This window comes from Puntigrus tetrazona, unplaced genomic scaffold (genome assembly GCF_018831695.1).
Source record: "Puntigrus tetrazona isolate hp1 unplaced genomic scaffold, ASM1883169v1 S000000683, whole genome shotgun sequence".
NCBI lineage: Eukaryota > Metazoa > Chordata > Actinopteri > Cypriniformes > Cyprinidae > Puntigrus > Puntigrus tetrazona.
Genome location: NW_025048297.1, coordinates 97370 through 117500, shown reverse-complemented (window position 1 = coordinate 117500; position 20131 = coordinate 97370). Strand labels below are relative to the sequence as shown.

At 34.1% G+C, this 20131-nt stretch overlaps 1 protein-coding gene and 2 long non-coding RNA genes across 4 annotated transcripts in view; all 3 read right to left on the bottom strand.

Moving 5' to 3' along the window:
- Window positions 1-19905, bottom strand: part of LOC122334916 (potassium channel subfamily K member 5-like) — a 35310-nt gene extending 15405 nt beyond the window's left edge. The window contains exon 1 of the mRNA XM_043232796.1: window positions 19470-19905. Within this exon, the coding sequence (XP_043088731.1) occupies window positions 19470-19655 (186 nt within the window). The 5' untranslated portion in view covers window positions 19656-19905. The remainder of the gene's footprint in view (window positions 1-19469) is intronic.
- Window positions 4154-5840, bottom strand: LOC122334918. Its single transcript, XR_006248844.1, has 3 exons — window positions 5819-5840; window positions 5039-5207; window positions 4154-4201 (listed from the first exon to the last, which is right to left on the bottom strand). It is a non-coding gene; the product is annotated as an uncharacterized LOC122334918 (long non-coding RNA).
- Window positions 6780-11058, bottom strand: LOC122334917. Of its 2 annotated transcripts, XR_006248843.1 has the most exons (4): window positions 10906-11058; window positions 9284-9408; window positions 7887-8106; window positions 6780-6872 (listed from the first exon to the last, which is right to left on the bottom strand). It is a non-coding gene; the product is annotated as an uncharacterized LOC122334917 (long non-coding RNA). The 2 variants fall into 2 exon arrangements; XR_006248842.1 differs by lacking the exon at window positions 10906-11058 and having other exon boundaries at window positions 9284-9596.
- Window positions 19906-20131: the final 226 nt, after the last annotated feature.

Sequence of the window (20131 nt, the reverse complement as noted above, 5' to 3'; positions counted from 1 at the left end):
AAAAATGAACAATATTTTGCAAATTCAACGTTTCACCGTGAAACAGGAAGTTGTGTTAGTTAATAATGCATTAACCAAAGTGTCTTTATTTCAAATTGTTGGCAACACTTTTTATGATCTCCAACTGTTTTTAAAAAAATATATATTTCAAATGATTTATAAGCATTTGTGAAATAATAACATAATATATATTCTAATAATAATATAGTTTTAACTTGTTTATATATGTTTATTTTTCTAATTAATTGAACTGACCAGTAAAGAGTCCTAAAAGACAAAAGATTTTGTATCCTATACTTGGTATTACGTACATAGCTTTCACTTGACTTCTTATAGTTTTAATTTTCTTACGGCCTCTGAGCATCATTAAGTTATGAAACTGATCATAGTTCACCAGAATCTGCCTTGTTGGCAGTGGCTATTTACACTAGCTCATTAAAAAAAATGTGTATCCCCATGAACCACAGTTGCTTTCAGCAAAGTTTCAGCTATTAACTTTAACATTAACAAATAATATTGAAAATAATATTAACAAAGATTAATAAATCATCTAAAAATATACTGTTCATTCTTAGTTGTGTTGGTTAATGCATTAACTAACGTTAACCAAAGAGACTTTTTGTTAATTGTTGCCAATACTTTTTAGATCTCCACTGCAACACCATTTTGCTCCACCATGGGCAAACCTTTGCAATTTATCATCTCAAGTTCTTGAAATCATTTTCACAGGAGTATGGTGCCTATAGTTTCCAAGCCCTAAGAGGAGTACTGTATCAACTTCCACAGCATGTGCTGTTATAAACAACCCTGAAGAACGGATTTCCTGTTGGTTGGAGCTAAAAACCTGAATTGTTCAGGTATTCAGCACAAATAGATTGATATGTGCACAGAGTTCCATATGAATACATGCAAGTATGTGTGAGCTATACTGAAAAATGTATATTTTTTCCAAGGGGAGCTGTACAGCCCCTGTACCATGCCCGGGTCCCAGCCTCTGCGACATCCTAATGACCGCATATTCCAACGTGTGTGATGATTTTACAAGAGTTGTTGAGCATGTTACGTCCCCCAAAAGCCCTTTCTCAACCGTTTCATACGTTGTTTATATACAGGAAATAGTAAGTTTTTTTTTTTTATATCTATATTCAGATTTGCTTCTATATATTCACAATTTACATTTATATATTCAGATTTTCAACTTTATATTTAGTTTTTTATATAATTATATACATTTTGAGAATTGTTTGTAAACACATTCTAAATGTTAGAAATGCATTGCTTGTTTCAAATACTGTGAACTTTATAATACTCAATGGTGAAGTTTTTTTAAACAGTTTTTCACGAAAAGCAGAATTTATTGGGCAGGTCTAAATTGGAGCTCGGTGACACAATGGAGCCACAGAGCAGTGCCCTTCCTGCAAAACTATAAGAACTGCATTCAACTTAAACAAGATGCTCATTATGTTTTGTATCGCTCTCGCTGTACTTTGATCTCAAACACTGATCATTGATGAACTGGATGTTAAGTGCTGGGCGTCCGGTCAGAGGAGAACTGACCCCAACTGAGTCTGGTTTCTCCCAAAGTTTTTTTTTCTCCATTTTGTATGGATGGGGTTTTGTTTCCTTGCCGCTGTCGCCTCTGGCTTGCTTTGTTGGTGACACTTAACTTCTAGTGATTATCGTCGAATTGATTACAGAGACCGTCTCTGCATTTAATAACAAATTGGTCACTTTCGTCATTATACATCCCTGTCATTGTACTCTTCTACCTTATACTGTACAGTGCTTTGATGCAACCTGTGTTGTTAAAAGCGCTATATAAATACAAATGATTGATTGACTGATTCTATACGGTGCTGTTTGAAATCGAAGACACACATAATACAACACATAATACAGCACATAAGCATCAGTGGTTAATCCGTTCAATCATGAGTTACTGCCATTACCGTCAGATACTTCAGCCTAGTTTGCTATCAAGCTATGCCTTCGTCATGTTACGTGGTTGCTATAATTTACAATCATCTCAAACACTTTCACATTCTTTTTTCTGAATTCTCAGTGAATAAACTTCTCCCCTCCCATGGATAGAATAATTATGGCTTCCTGTTTGCAGGCTGGCCCCTCCTACACCATAGGAAATGGTAAAACAAGAGAATCATGAATGTCAAACAATATTGATCTAATTTCCATTCACCTTTTCTTATTTTCAAAAAAACCAAGTCATCAGTCTAACAACTAAATTTGCACCTTCCATATGACTAAGAATGAAAAACATGCTACATCCATCCATCCATTACACCTATATAACTCCTTCAAAATGACAAAGTAATGTGTTACTTTACTGGTTTTCAAAACGTAATGAACAATGTGTGTGTGTCTGATAGATAAATACATATATAGTGTGTCCTGTTGACTTAGCAAAAATTTTGAAAAAAATTAACAAAAATAACTTGAAAAATTATATTCATGCTTACAAATAATAGATTTTTTTATCATTCATTTGAATACAATATTTTTTTTACAATATTTTAAATGCACATCCCTAATTATAAAAAAGGGAGTTAAAACATGTCATTAAAAGTTCTCAACTGAAGAAGGGAAAAAAAGAGAGAGAATAAGAAAGACACATCATGATAACATTACTGGCCTAACCACAGTGACAAACTTCAGCCGTTATCAGACAGTGGTTTATGTGGCCCTGTGACCTTCCCTTCAGGTAGTTTTCTATTTCACAATAGAAACTGTTTCATAACAGTTTTATAAGAAAATACTGCTGTAAAACAGAAAATGCAATAAATGTTTAACATGTGAGTGAGGTTTTTTAAAAATCACACAAACATGCATCAAACTACCACAAGCAGGAGTACTGAAATAAAGTATTGCAACAATAAGTCCTTTGGTTACACTGTAAAAAATAAACCGTAAATTTTACGGTAAAAAACCGGCAGCTGTGGTTGCCAGAACTTTACCGTCAAAAATACGGTAGCAACGTTACTGGTTTTACGGGATTGCACCCACTGTACTGTATATTTTACGGATTTTAATGTTTTTTTTTACGGTTAAAAACTGTCTAATTAACACATTTACGTTGCTATAAAGACAGTTTGTACCTGTCAAATTCCAGGGTTTACACTGTAATATTTACGGTTCATTACCATCTTTTTTACAGCTCATAACTGTATAATTGAAAGGTTTATGTTGTAATAATTACGTTCATTACCATCTTTTTTTACAGCTTATAACTGTATAATTTAAAGGTTTAAACCTCAATATTTACGGTTCATTACCAAATTTTTTACAGCTTATAACTGTATAATTGAAAGGTTTATGTTGTAATAATTACGGTTCATTACCATCTTTTTTTACAGCTTATAACTGTATAATTTAAAGGTTTAAACCTCAATATTTACGGTTCATTACCATCTTTTTTTACAGCTCAGAACTGTCTGATTTGAAGATTTATTTTGTAAAAATTACGGTTAAAACCTATAATTATTTCACAAAGCAGATAGGAAACTATTTAAACTAAGGAAAAAACTAAATATGTAAATTATATAAAATTATTTTATTACAAATCAATTAAATATAAGTGAATTCATTAAGCAATTGAGCTAGGAGATAGAAGTTACATTGCTAAACATTCAGATTTTTTCCTTTAAGAAACTATTAAGAGTACTTACATACTAATTGATGAATACAAATCAAAAATTAAATAATCAAAAAATGTCAAGTGGTCCCAAGTATTTTTAATGAAGACTGGCAGGCATTTCAAACAACATTACAGTTTTTTCTGTTCTTGTGTTTTATCAGAAGTATACAATGGCTTAAGATCAGTCTTAAAATCAGCATCAGACTACGCATTTAAAATTTAGATTCAGAGTTTAAAACATTTCTGTTACCTAACTGCCACTTCAAACTGAGCTTGGGAATAAATAAAGGTTGTCGAATATTTACAATAATAACTACTAAAGCAGAACAAAGCACAACACAAGTGCTTAGAGAGTATACATTTCAACGTTTAACAAAAGTTTAAACATGGAAACCGTTTCAAGCAGGCCACCTTTACGAGGTCTCTATCCACTCGTGATCAGAAAGGTCAGAGATTAAGGTGAAGACTCTTGGGTTCACTGGGAGTCGTTTTTGTTCTTCTTTTTCCACAACCTTTGTGCCCTTTTCAGGATTGATGATGAAGAAGCACCTTTAAAAAAAAAAACAACAACACTGAAAACCTCTGCAAATGTAGCCACATATACAAAATCTCACAAAAATACACCCCTCACATTTCAACAATCATTTTGATATATATTCTTAAGGGAAAATACTATAGAAATGAAATATGGATATATTTTAGAGTAGTCAATAAGTTTATCTTAAGACGTACCAAAGAAGAATTTCTAGTATATTAAGTACAAAATTAGTGCATGAAAATAGAGCACATTGAGCACTTGAAGTACATTGTGGAAGTGTAGTTCTTTCCACCAAGCCAGTTTGTGACCCCCAGAGTATATATTTCCTCTCTAAAAATAACTTAACATACAGCCATAAGTGTCAAAATAGCTTGCAACAGAAGTGAGTACACCTAATGTTAAAACAGATGTATGTCATTTAATCATGCATTGCCATATATCCTATTCATCACATTCATGTTAGTATGAGATAATTGTACACATACCAAATTTGAACATCTCTAATACAACATACACAAATTTGTATGGTCCTGTCAAGCAGACAAAAACATTAACATGATGAATAGGACATGTGGCAATGCATGGTTAAATGACATTCATCTGTAAGTTGTACTCACTTTTGTTGCCAGCTATTTTGACAATAATGACCGTATGTTAAGTTATTTTTAGAGAAGAGGAAATCTATACTTCTCTACAAGTAACATATTGACTACTTTACAATATATCCATATTTCATTTCTGTAGTATTGTCCCTTAAGAAGATATACTAAAATGATTTCTGAAATGTAAGGGGTGTACACACTTTTGAGGGATATTGTAAACCTCGCCTCCTAGGTGTCTTTACATACCTTTGCAAAAATTCAAGCACTGATGCCAGTTCAGTAGGGTAGTGTATATTGAAACAGTAATAACTGCCGAACATTAGGCAAACAGCAGCGATGAATGTAGTGATGTCATCATTCACAATCTTGCGGTCCACACTGAGCATAAATCGAACAGCAGCATAGCAGGAGGGTCCTGTGGATACATTTCAATACAATAAAGTTATGTGCATGTAGCAAGGTATGTGTATTTACATATTTGACTCATTTGATCATAAAAATTGCAGTTTATTTAGTCCTGCCCTGAAAAACTATTTCACATAATATATTTTACACATTCTACAACACAGATTACTGACTCCTTTTACTAAAGTAACCTAGTTTGAAAGTTTAGATACCCCAAATGGTTAATAATTAAAAAGTATAAGGTCATTCACAACTATTACTTTAAGGCCAAATATGCAGAACATGTCAAAAGCAAATGATGTGCAAGTTTTATGTCTAATATTAAACAAGACTTGTGAAAAACTACCACAAAACACAGAAACGCTCATGATTTAGGTAAAATCATACAGTATTAAGCATCTAGGGTATCTAAACTTTTGAACTGAATTATTTTGTAAACTGAGTTACTAGTCTGTGTTGTGAAATATATGTAAAACCATCTATTATGTGGTGCAGTTTGATCTGGGCAATCCTAATTAAACATATACTGCAAGGAGTATGTAAAATATATAAACTCAAGATAAACATTTAATCATTAAAGCTTTGAGGGTGCTACTGTAAGAGAAGAAAACTTAAACTTACCACACACAATAATGCAAGGCGTGGAGGCAGGTTGTCCAACTCTACATCCTTTGCAAGGCTTGTCTCTTCTACATAATGAAGAAGGAGCTCTTCTTTCTCATCAAAATAGGAGAGAAGTAGAAGAATCATGTCTTTCACATCCTCTGAGCAACAATTCGTCTGTCCTCTCAAAACTTCAAGTTTTGTGACAGCCTGTAAGACACGCTTGTTCCTGGTTGCACAAACATTCCTCATAAAGTTCAACAGCCTGTTTCCTTTTCTGTCAATGCTGTTCAGGAAGGTCTCTTTAAGTGGTATCCCTGTGAGGTCTTTAAAGTGCACTTCCATTCCACTTTCCTGAAACAAAAATGGCCACTCCTCAGTGAGAGTTTTCATGTCTGTTCCATTGTTGATATCTTTTCGTTGACTGTAGTATGTAGACTTCATGAGAACCTTCACTTCCTCTTCATTACAGTCAGTTGTTTGTGACAGACTCCTCATCTTCTCTTTTTTCAACAGCTGACTCTCAGCAGTTTCACTGAGGGGCATAAATCTAACTTCCCAATTAATGCAGCCGTATGTATCTTGGACTGCAGCTCTTTTTTCAGGTGTGACTTCCTCAGTGTCACATTCGTCTGTATCATGAATGCGCTTTTTTATTTTTGGTGTGCTGGTCCTTCTTGCATTTTCGACCCTGGCTTGAAATTGTTTGACCAAGGAGTAGTATCCAGGACCAATCACACTCTCTTCAATCACATCTTGTAAAGACTTTGGATATTTGGCAACAATCCTTTTGGCGACCTCAGTTAAATTCTTCCTACTTGGACAAGCACAAACTTTCATCATTGCCGCAACAACAATCCTCACCATTTCCCTACGCAACCGAGGACTTGGCCTTTTCTGTCTCTCAAGTGCCTGCATTAATTCCTCAGGAAACTTATTCCATGGGACTTCAAAGCTGTCCACCCAGTTCACAATAGAAGGGAGGTGCTGGGAGAGGAGTATGAAGAACTCTGGGACAGAAAAGATCCTGGAGACGAACTGACTGGTTGCTCTGGGGTTTCAGAAATTTGTGCTGTAAAAAAGTTGGACCAGGAATAGTTCAACCAAAATGAAAACCACCATCACTGTTTATTATCCTATTGTTATTAAAAAACAGGTGTTCATTTAGAATGACAAAATAGTAAGTAAATTCCAAACTTGTTTTAACAGTTGAACAGTTACTTTACAGGGATAGTCCACCCAAAATTTATTTTGTGTATATATTTTATTTAATACATTTTATTTTAACAGTGAGGCAAAATATTATTGTGACCATTAAAAGTATAGTTCACCCAAAAATAAAAATTCTGCAATCAATTACTCACCCTCAAGTTGACCCAAACCTGTATATATTTATTTGTTTTGCTGAAGATAACTAAAGAGATATTTTGAAGAATGTTTGAAAATAAACAGAACAGAGGCACCATTTATATTTCATAGAATGATTTTTTTTACTATGAAAGTGAATGGGGCCTCTGATCCGTTTATTTTCAAACATTCTTCAAAATGTATTCAGTTGTGTTCAGCAAAACATAGACCTTTATACAGGTTTGGATCAACTTAAGGGTGAGTAAATGGTGACAGAATTTTCAATTTTGGGTGAACTATTTTAATGGTCACAATTATATTTTGCATCACTGTTAAAATAAAATGTATTAAATATAATACATTACCAGAAGTAATAACAAAAAGCATTTGCTGCTTTTTAATAACAAAAGTAATAAATATGTCTGACCATAAAAGCGATAGTTAATCTAAAAATTCTACAATTCTGTCATCCTTTACTCACTCTCAGATTGTTCCAAACGTGTATACATTTCTTTGTTCTGCTAAACACAAAGGAAGATATTAGTAAGAATGTCAGTAGCCAAACAGGGAGTAAATAGGGGATGAGATCTGCTTGGTTACTTACAAATATCTTCCTTTGTGTTTAGCAGAACAAAGAAATGTGTATATACGTTTGGAACAATCTGAGAGTGAGTAACTGACAGAATTGTCATTTTGAAATAAAACTATCCCTTTTTTGTTAAAATATACATGGACTTACTGGTCTCCTTTAGAACAGAAATAAATTTCCTGGCTTGAATGGGCCTCAGTACAGCTCCCAGATCCGATTCCTGAAGAAATCTGAAATCTTTTGGGGTCGCCACTCCAAGTGATTTTAAGGTGTCCTCAAGAGATTTTTTTAGTTGCGATTGGGAGTTCAGGTAATACAGCATCAATGGCATTGCTAATGTTTGAAATGTTTAGCTCTGAATCATCCATTTCTGAAAAACAACCAAAATAAAAATTCACATAAATTAACCAAAACTTGAGAAAATACAGATCAACCATCATGTTCAGTGTGACATCACACTGTGCTTTAATGGAATTACCCTTTTTTCATTCATCATATATGATGTTAAAGGATAGAAATCTGCCAGGTCATTGATTTTCACACAGTGCATTATTTCAGTCTGATTTTTCAATTCATGCAAATGGAATGCAGGAATGAACTCTGTTACATACTTTCTCAGCAGAAAATGAACAACTTCATCTTTAATGAAAATAAGTGCAAGTTCTCCAAACTCTACTGAGTCCATATGGTTTGTCACAAGGAACTGGCCTTTTTTGTATAGCGTACCCCTGTACATTACTTCTGCTGAGACTTTGGTATTGTTCTCTGTAAATCCAAACTGCCTCACTGCATCTTTAACAGAATCACCATATAGCTCTGGGTAATATGCAGTGCTGTTTTTTCTCTCAAAGTTAGATCACACATTGACCCTTCTGACAGATAAGCCTGGTACAATTGATGCCTTTCAGAGAGAGTGAAGCACAGGTTTTTGAAATTCTTTAAGTTTCTAGCACATCTTTTAAAGTAACTGTGCTTGCTCTCAAACCGCATTGTCCACAACCTGATTAAAGGACCAAACTTTAAAATCAGTGCAGGGTAGTGTCATAAGTAGTGATGCTTAGGCTTTAGTCCATGTCCTGGAAAGAGAGAGAATCTGCAAGCAAGATATTCTTGGATAAGAACATCAAGGTATGCGACCTCTGGCAATGAAATTTTCTGCGCACAAATCATCTCCACAATGTCTTTTAGTTGAAGGGTCAACTGCCAAACATCATCCATGGGCTCTTTCACCTTGTCACACATGATCACAGGAAGAAGTCTTAGAAAATTCCAGTTCTGAACAGCCTGACCAGAAAGCCTTACTCCATTGGAGTTCACTGCACATGGCTTACTCAACGCATCAAAGGCACTGTACTTAAATTGCTTAATGCGTCTATTCAGAACTGAATAAGTGAACCACTTTTTCTGCTTGATGAAGTACTTGAGGTAAAGGGCTAAATCATAGGAAAGGATACCCTCAAAAATGTCATGGCCTAAACAAGGTGGTAGGCCAGGCATACAAACATTAAAGTAATTCAGTGAATTAAAAATTGACTCAGATGTTATACCTTCAACGTTTTGTTGTCCCTCAGACTGTAAAATGTCTACTGCAGATTGGTAGTTTTCAGGAGTGCGCTGAGGTCCACATGCATTTGGATCTGTTTGAAAATCTGCTCGTGTTATCCGGCAATACCTGCAGAAATATTCAGAAAAACTAAAATTTTCTGTAAAACCACCAATATTATGAGACCCCAAATTGTCCCCTGCAATGCACAAAACAGTCCCTTTAACTTTTTTCTCTGCCACAGTTATTCCATTGTCTTCCAGGTCTTTTAAGTCTGAAATTAGCCTTGAGAAAACTTTGTCATGGCCAAAGTGTTTAAAGTCTTTTCTCGACACAGCATTACAAGTGACATGTGGTCTGTATTTGATCTTATATGAGGTGGTAAATTAGCCAGAGACAAATATACAGCTAGTACTTTGTGCTTGCTTTTTGCTGAACCTAATGGGTTCACCACCTCAAAAGAATCTTGATATAGAATTAGTTTGAGACTTGATGGGTTCTGAGAAAAGAACTCATTGTTTTTGTATACCTGACCATCAGTGACATCACAAAGCACATCTGTGCATGATAAGCATGTACCCTGTGTAGCACAATTTCGCCATAGGTCAGACTCCAATAAACACGTCAAAGTGTCTTTCAATGGAACATAGTAGGCAAACCTTTGTGACCTTGTTTCATCTCTTCCTAAGTACAACATTACAGGTTCTGTGTATCTGAACATCTCTTTAAAAAGCCTTTGTTCTTGAAAAATTGGTTCTCATTGGTCCTCGTGACTAATGCTGAAAAGGTCAGATTCCTTCACCACATCACATATTCTACCAATGTCTTCATCTGTTAATTCTAAATCACTTTTCAGAAATGCACTCAATTTATTTAAAGTATATGTCTGTCCTAGTTCATGTATGCTTTGCATCTCTTCAACAATATTTTGTATAGTTGATGCTGGCAGAAGAAATTGTCCATGTAATTTCAAGTAGAAAAGAGAAATATTTCTGAGAAACAGGTCATTGAAATTTTCTGTAAGATGAACTTCGCCATCATCAGTCTCACTAAATCTCTCTGTAGGGCCTGATACTAATGGTTCGGTTTCAAGAGACTGAGAAACTGTCTCCTTATAATGATCTCTTATACTGTCCACAGAACATTGTCTGTGTTTCCTGGACATGTGGGATGTAAACGACGACCTTACAGTAAACGTATGGTCGCATCCTGTCACCGGACATGTCACAACACGTCCTTCGCCTATATGTTTCCTTTAAGTGAGCTGTTAGCGATTTGACATCGCGACACTGGCACTGGCACATAGACACATTACACGTAAACACCGTAAGGGCATTTGTAGTATCAACATATGAATCTGTGTTATGTTTACGGTAAAAATGAGCCTTAAATGCCCCATATGAACGAAACGCGTATCGCGACAATCTGTAGCGGCGCACTTGAACACGCATCGTGGTTCATTACGGTGAAGTTTTACATGTAAAACATGTTCCCTAAGGGTTTGCACTGATATTCCACAGAAATAACAGCTAAACATTGTAACTGAAATTCTGCGCTTATGTGCCAGGGTACATGCTACTCATGTTTAAAACCACACACTGCTTAAAACTGTTTAATCCAACTTACCAATGTGCCCAGACACATTTATTTCAGACAGTATTCCCACGAGTTTGTAGTTCGGCCTCTTCAGTGTTTCGCAAGAAAAGCCACTGGTCCACTCCACTGCAGATGTGCTGGAAAGCTAAATTCTCCGCGCCAATGAGAATTCAGCCAATCAAATTCTTCGCCTAAAGGCGCGATGTTTATAATGATTGGATGATGCTTAACGGTTCTCTTTCAAATTCTTAAAACTAATTCCTGAGGTCAGAGTCAAAACAGAGCATTGAATTTCAGAAATTTCATATATTTCATCTAACACACCATAATAAAAAATGTAAAACCACTGTTAATTACAGCAAAAGAATATTTCAATTTTTAAAATCAAATATACAAATGTTAAAGTGGACGTAGGCAGACAATTTAACCATACAATTGTAAAGTCCTTCTATACAGTGTTGCACAAAAGATGATTTTATCACACATGTTAAAAATGTTTATGTCCTGTCTCCTGAATTGTGTTTTTCAAGTGCACACTGTACAGAGGTGTCAAATATGTTTATGTATTTTTAATAAGACATGTTAAGAGGGCAATAATTGCACATAACACAAAATGAAAAAAGCTTTTACTATAACACAGATGTAAATATCTGACTTAAAAACATTACTGAGAAATATGTTTGGAATATACTCTTATGTATACTTAATTGTTGTCATAAAATATAATCAAAGCAGTGTACTGTTGTTTTAAATGAAAGTAAACATGTTTACGACATTAGAAATTAGCTATTAGCTAACAAGCTAATATATCAAAAACGGATTCTTATGTACACAATGTGCTACAGAGGTCTGGCAGTCACGTGACCAATTCTGCTTACGCTTGCGCCATACTGGCAGGAAAGAACAGCCGGAGCATATATGAAATAAATGGGGCCAGCAGAAGTTTCATGGCAACAGAGTTCACTGCAAACTTTAATTCAAAGATATTTACCAGATTTTAAGCTCTTTAATGTCATTTTAGGGTTACTATCAAACATAAAACCCGTATCCAACATGTTGAAATTGTAAGGTTTGTAAGGTATAAACAGTCTGGTTTTAAATTATTGTTCAACCACCAATGATACCAATGCTACAGTGCTCAAAATATCTCTGTTTGCCTGCCAAAAGTGTGGAGTTTAGGCTGCGTGATGTCAACTGCAAGAGCTCTATTCTTATATCAAATTAGGTCACATTCTAATTCTAATTTTAAACATCAATGTTTTCTGAAGTTCTTTGTCCTGTTGAAATTTGTTAAGTAATGTATTTTCTGTTTTGATGGTAGAATGACCAGCATATCGGTACAAATCAATGCGCTTAAAGTAGTGTTTCTCAACTCCAATCCTCACGACCCACCTTTAAGAACGTTTTGTTGTCTTAACCCTCTTTGTTGTATCGTGCAGAACAATCAGCTTGTGACATCACAGTACCATGAGAGCGATTTGAAAGCATACAAAGTCCTGTACTTGTCACATGCCGATCGGTATGCACAGCGTTGAACAAACCTATTTCCTTAATTAACACACTAACAAGATGATGAGTTAAATCAGGTGTTTTATATTAATTTTAAAAAGACATCTAAAACATTTTGGGATGTGGGTTGTGAGGACTGGAGTTGGGAAACACTGGTTTAAAGCACATGCTCTTGAATGCTATCCCTCACAGCCTTGATTTGGAATCAAGATGGCTGCAGGCTGAATAAGGAGTATAGCACATGTTTATTTCCTTTTTTAAAAATAGAAAACTAGTGCATATCTAGGCAGATATTATTATTACTATCAAGGGTTTGGTAAAATATGAACAGTTCTTCCAGGCCTGCTATAATCCAAAATATGTGTTCGCTGTGTCCTGTGTGAGGCTTGTCATGTCAAAATATGGAATTACCTGGAATTGCCCAAGACATAATGTTTTTCTTTTAATGTTAATTTAATGATAAAATTTTTTTTACGTGTCATCACATGTTGGACATTTATACTATGGGCTTTCAAATAAGAACTCACATGGGATTCACACAAAAATGTTCCAAAAACACACATTTCACATGTTTTTGCACATGTAAGAACATGTGGTACACGGATCACTAAAACTAAATATGTTTTTTCACTGTAAATTTTACAGTTATGACATGTTTTTGGAATACGGTTTTTATCCTGTAGCATTTATCACGGTACTTTACTGTTTTTCACGGCAGTAAACCGTATTTTTATATGTTTTTAACTGTTAAATTTAAGGTCATACTCTGTAAAACTAATTACGGTTTTTCACTGTAAATTTTACAGTTATGACATGTTTTTTGGAATACGGTTTTATCCTGTAGCATTTATACGGTACTTTACTGTTTTTCACGGCAGTAAACCGTATTTTTATATGTTTTTAATTGTTAAATTTAAGGTCATACTCTGTAAAACTAATTACGGTTTTTCACTGTAAAATCTATGGTTATCCCATGTTTTGTGGAATACGGTTTTATTCTGTACCATTTATACGGTATTTTACTGTTAAATTTACGGACATTTTTTACAGTGTAGGCATGTGACAGATCATAAAGCTGACAATGCAAAAAATGTTTTGTCATAACATAAAATCACTGGCCCTCATGTAAAACACATAAATATAAGTGCATCATTGCAATAAACAAAAAAAAAAAAAAAAATGCAACTCTTTTTTTTTAAGACTTTGCAAGGAGAGTAAATGTTGAAACTTGTTATTTTGTTGTCTGTTTTAATATATATATTTATTTATAAATATATATATTTAATATATATAAGATAATATATTAGTTTTGTTTTGAGTGATTTCTTAGTGTTTACTGTCATTATGTGGAGATCCAAAAGGATTTCATTTACTATTACTATTGTGCTAATGAGTACAGTCTGCTTTGCTGTAAGTGGACATAGTTTCAGTGCCATAGTGTTCGAGAACAGGAGAGGACAGCTTAATTTTGACAGCTTTATTTATTTATTTTTAATTTATTTACTTATTTAGGCATTTTTTCCTAGCATTCAAATTTGGCTGGGTGGTTAATAACACCTATTTCTGTGGAGTGACAAAATTTGTGAAGACATTTAATATTGACTTTACACAGACTTTAAATATAAAAATATAAAATTGAGGAATGGAATAGATGAATGCTAAATTAATAAAATATTCTGTGTTATTTACTGGACCTAAAAACCCCACATGTAATAATCTATAACACAGTGTAACACTTGATGGCTGCTCTTAATTCTTTATCATCAGTTAGGAACCTAGGTGTGCTGTTTAACAGCAATCTTTCCTCGAAAAGGATGTTTCTAGCATTTGTAAAACTGTGTTAGAACTAGTACTGGAACTAGGAAGTATCATCACATTAGCCCGGTTCTGAACTGAACTATCGCCCTATCAAACATCTGATAGATTTTAAAATATTATTAATTACCTATTAAGCCCTAAATGGTTTAGCTGCCCAATATCTGAGTGAGCTCTTATCGCATTATAGTCCTGCACGTTCACTGCGTTCTCAAAACTGTCTCTTTGATAATACCTAGAATATCAAAATCGACTGCGGGTGGCAGATCCTTTTCCTATCTAGCACCTAAACTCTGGAACAATCTCCCTAACACTGTTCAGGAAGCAGACACACTCTGTCATTTTAAATCTAGATAAAAGAAACATAGCCTACACATAACACACTAACACACTATTATTCAAATCCGGATTACAGGGCTGCATTAATTAGATCAGCTGGGACCGGGAACACTCCTCATAAAACAAGATGCATTTGTTACATTGTAAAAAGAATGGCATCTATACTAATATTATTATTGTTTATTTCTTATTCTGTTTCTCAGTTTGTATCAAGATTAGATGGTGGATCAGCACCCAGAGATTCTGTTCATCAGAGACCAGAATATCTAGATGTGCCCCGTGGACAGATCACCAGATCCTGATGTGGAGCACACACACACACACAAACACACATAAGTCATTTACACTATCTGACACAGCTGCGTTGAAAATTGAACTGGAAATTAAGTGCTCCAGAGGAGAACTGGCCCCAATTGAGCCTGGTTTCTCCCAAGGTTTTTTTTTTTTTAAATACAGGACGATTCCATATTATAAGAGATATTTTGGCAGTGGCTAAGTCGAATCAAAATCCATGCAGTGGAACAGAAGTTCCATGTGTAGAGCAAGAAAAAGCTAAGTACAAAATAAAACTAACTCAAAAGAATTTACACAAAGGAGTGGCACTTTACATAGTGACAAGAAACCATTGGCTTCTAGCCTGACTAAGGCTCAGTTCTGTTCCCCTCTTCTAGACCAAACAACTAGACTTTATAGATAAGGCTCCTCCCCTCAAATTCAAACAGTCCAATGATGATCTTTTTTTACAACGCAAATGAGGGCTTAACTTCACTTGAGTATTTTCCTATCTTCAACATCATCAGACAAACATTGACATTCACTATGAAAACAAACAGCATTTCAAAACACAATCATCTCAAATACATTCACATTCTTTTTCCACATTCTCAGTGAACAAACTCCTCCCCTCCCAACAACTATGGCTTCCTGTTTGCATACCAGCTCCTCCTCTTATTCCAATATTGATATTGATAATACATATCTTCATGCTTACAAATAACAGATTTTTTATATTTTAATATTCATTTTAATATAATATTTAAAAAAATGCACATCCCTAATTATATATTAACTATATATATTAACTATTATAAAATAGTTAAAAACAACTAAGAACATTAAAGGATCACAAGAAGTAAAAAGAGAGATTGAGAAAGACACATCACACAAAAATTATTGGCCTAACCACAATGACAAACCTCAACTGTTATCAGACAGCAGTTTATGTGGCCCTGTGACCTTCACTGCAGGTAGTTTTCCATTTCACAGCACAAACTGTTTGAGAACGAAAATACTGCTATAAAATGGAAAATGCTAATTAAATGTTTAACATGTTAAGATTTTTTAAATCACACAAAGAAGCAATAAACTACTGCAAGCAGAAGTACTGTAATAATGTATTGCAGCAATCATCCATTCAGTTAGGCTTGTCATGTGACAGATCATAAAGCTGACAATGCAAAAATGTTTTCATAACTTAAAATCACTAGCCCTTATGTAAAATATAAATATAAATTCATTATTGTAATTACCAGCAAAAAAAAAATAATACAAACAATAAATCGTGCAAATTTTGTAATATTATACTAAGCAGAACTGAATCAGTTCCCACCATGCTTTGCTTAGGACTTTGTTGTTTTGCTGTATGTGTTTTTGCACAAGATTAATATATTAGTTTTGTTTTGGGAGATTTGTTAGTATTTACTGTTGTTATGTTGGGAATATAAAATAAAAGGATTTCACTTTCTGAGTTTTAGGGGAATATAATTGTGCTAAAGCGTCTGTCCAGGATGGGCAAAAATATTAATCTTTCTCTATATTGCATGTTTGTGCTTTAGAATAATAAGTAGCTATTAGATTACTAGAAGAGAATAGAATGAATGACATACTATTAAATGATTTAAATCAATATTTAAAACCCTTCCTATTAATTGTAGCTGACAAATGTTACAACAGTCTAACACTGTTTGAAAAGCAGTTACTTTCACTTGGATGTAATGATTTACTTTTTCACAATCTGCTTTGATTTACAATACTGATTTCATGATATTTATGTTTTGTGAAACTATACTACAGGGATCACCAAACTTAATCATGGAGGTATGGTGTTCTGCAGAGTTTAGCTCCAACTTGCTTCAACACACCTGCCTAGAAATTCAAAGTATACTCAGTAAAACCTTGATTATCAGGTTCAGGAGCCGGTTGCACAAGCTGTACATAAGACACAATTTAGCCTAGTTTTGACATAAATAAGCACAAAGTAAAAACTTACATGCTACTAAATATTTTTCGTTGCAAAATTATACTTAGGCATAGTACATATATATAGCATATCCTTCTGAGAATAGAGAATAAAATCAATAAGCACTTGAGTCAGATATTTTTTGGATTATGGATTATGAATGAATGAATGAATCCCATGGATTATGAAGATTAGCATTCACTTTACAATCTAAATTCTGTAATCCTAGGATCTGGCTCCAGAAGTCACACCACAATGAAATGACAAGTTACAATTTCATACAAAATATAACAAAAGTCCATTATTAATTGCCACAATTATCACATTTTCCACGAACACAATCTCAGTGATCATAAATCTCATATAATTAACTGATTAGCAACTAAAAATAAATAAAATGTACATTTGTACATATAAATAGTTACACTCATGCTATCAATGTGTCAGTCTTGTTCATCTTAGTGTCAAACTTATGTGAATAGGGTAAATGGATGGTATGGGGGATAAGACCATATTTTTTTGTAAATAAGCAAATAAGCTAAAGCAGCACAGTAATGCTCTTATAAATAACTTTAAACAGGTTATCAAGCCCAGTTTCTTGCTTCTCTTTTTGATGAAATACTTTGGAACAAACATAGAAATACAAATAAAAAAATAAAAAAACAACAGGCTAAACCTAAACTGTACAGCAATGTGAATTACATCCATAAAATGACTGTAAATGCATTCATCATGCCAACACTTTTATAAACATAAAAGTCTTTTAACGCTTGAGGAGTAAATAAACATTTTTCAAATGGATAGATCTTCCACTAAATTCTGAAAATCTTTTTCAGAGGTGACTATCAAATGCCTGTTTATTGCATACTTGCCAGTTATTGCTTTAAATTCATTCAAAACCATGACCTTACATAGAATCATAAAAGGATGACAGTACAGACAAGAATTCTGTTAACCCTAAAGGGCAGATGAAAGTTAATTATTTAGCAAACAGGTATTTCACAGATGAGCAATTTCAGTGTTATGCAGAGCTATCATTATGGATAAGACAACTCAGTCTTACAGAGACTATAATTTTAAAAGCCAAACTCAGTAACAACGAAACTGACAGTATAAACAACAAAAACACAACCATAGTATTTTCTACAGCAAAGTTGACATTTGATTAAAACTGCACAGATTTCAAATTAGTACATATTATAATGCCCTAGTTGTTTGCCTTTGATCTTTATTTAACAACAAAAAAAACCCACAGAATTTCTCTATAATAGTTCTTTGTTGTTCATGAAAACGTTACAAATGCTTTAGAACAGTGCAACTTGCATATACCAATACACAAATATATTCAACCATTTCAAAGCAATGTTAATTAATTAATTTATTGTTTTAGTCTAATTCTTAAAAAAAAAAAAAAAAAAAACTCTTGCTTCATAAACCATAAAACACTAAAACACAAAATTACAAAAATGTGAAAAGCAAGTAGTGTGCTGATCTAAGAAACCAGTAAGCCACTGGACAACCCTATAATAATTTCTGGTACTTCATAAAAAATGTGGCTTATTTAATATTCATTGTTGTAAGTTATACATTCAGAAGGTGCTACTACTGCAAAAATCTTTTCCTGGGGTTACAAGTGCTGCACTGGTTGTGTTTAAGAATCTTTTGGCAGACAGCTTCCTCAGCTGACAAAGTTGCCCCTCACACCACAAAGTTGTCTTTCAACTCACCCTGACCCTCATGCTTCATAACAAAAGAACAAAAAAAGTGAAAATGAATGTCACCAGTTTGCAAAGGGTCATTTCACTGGGGGCAGCAGATAGAACATCTACTCAAATGTCAGTTACATTAGGGGGATGGGAAAGGAGAAGACACTTGAACATAAATGAATTGTTTTCTGGTTTCAGGTAAATTAATAAAGCAAAGAGACCCAATGAGTGCCTGCACATTTTGTTCAGTTCTAACAGTAAAATTCAAGCTGACACATTTAATATTGCCATCATATAGCAATTACCATAATCACACATTAACAGGGGCAGTGTTGGGGTTAATGCATTGCAAGTGACTCGAGTTACGTAATCAGATTACTTTTTTCACAAGTAACTAGTAAAGTAAAGCATTACTTTTTTTTAATTTACAAGAAAACATCAGTTACTTTTTCCTGCCTTTGCTGATCCAGTTGAATCATACTAATAAGCAAAAATGGCTAGCAATTGTGATTCAACAATTTGAAAACAATGAAGAGTATTAAACCTTCTTCTGTGTTCTACTGTACAGATGTGAATGTGAGGTTTATTCATTACAAGTTTTGCTGTGAAGTGGCTTTTACGTAAAAAAAAAATGCTGCCTCAAAGAGTTTAACAAATGGTTAGGGTTATTAAATACAAAAAAACCCCACTGAAGATAAAATATTAGTAGGAATAGATAGTATGTTTACAAAATAATATATCACATAAATGTAAATGGTTACAAAAGCAGGTGCGATATACAGGAGAGCCTAACACCACTTACTTTACGTTGAATGTGTGTACATGTACATGAATGCAATGCACAACGTTCTCACAGATGACTACAACTTAATTGTATTAAAACAAGAGGAATGCTTTCTGTTTACACTCCAGCATGAAGACGAGTTGCAACAAGTAATTTCGCACATTTGTAAGAACTAACGTCACACAAACACTAGTAATCCTACCTTTAGAATGTGGTCCAGGTCAGCATTTTTAAGACATGGATATCTTCTCAATATTTCCTCCTTTTGTGCTTTATAATTCTTTACTGCGGTCTCCCAGTTAGGTTCCTCGATGACTTGGAAAATCGCTGCCCCAATTGACAGATAGAAAATGATAGCCGAAGTCAGAAGGGGACCTTTGTCTACCATAATTAGCTCAAATGATGTGGAGTGACTTAAAAAATTACTTTGATAGCGCCAACATTCTCGTTATAAATTAACGTTTAAAATGTGAGATATCTTAATAAAAATGCGACAGAGTTTCTTGTTCGAGAGTAACGAAAGTGTAAAAAAACTGTATATCCAGCAAAAGTCTTTTAACATTTTTTTTAAGTCGCCAGTAGAGCGGTCCACGTGCGCCACTCGCATTGCTAGTGTAGCGCTCTGATGAAACTCTTGACTGATCTGTTAGTTCAGCATGCCATGTGAGAAGGAAGTTGGCCAAGATCCACCCACTGTCGTCTCCCCTTTTTCATAACAACAGTTTTGTTTCAATTTCACATTTTATTCACACATTTTGTTCCCTAACTTTTTTCAACGAACTAGTTACATTTTTCAACGAATTACACTAACTAGCTAAATTAACTACATGAAACTACTTTCGAATTATTAAAACCATAAACATA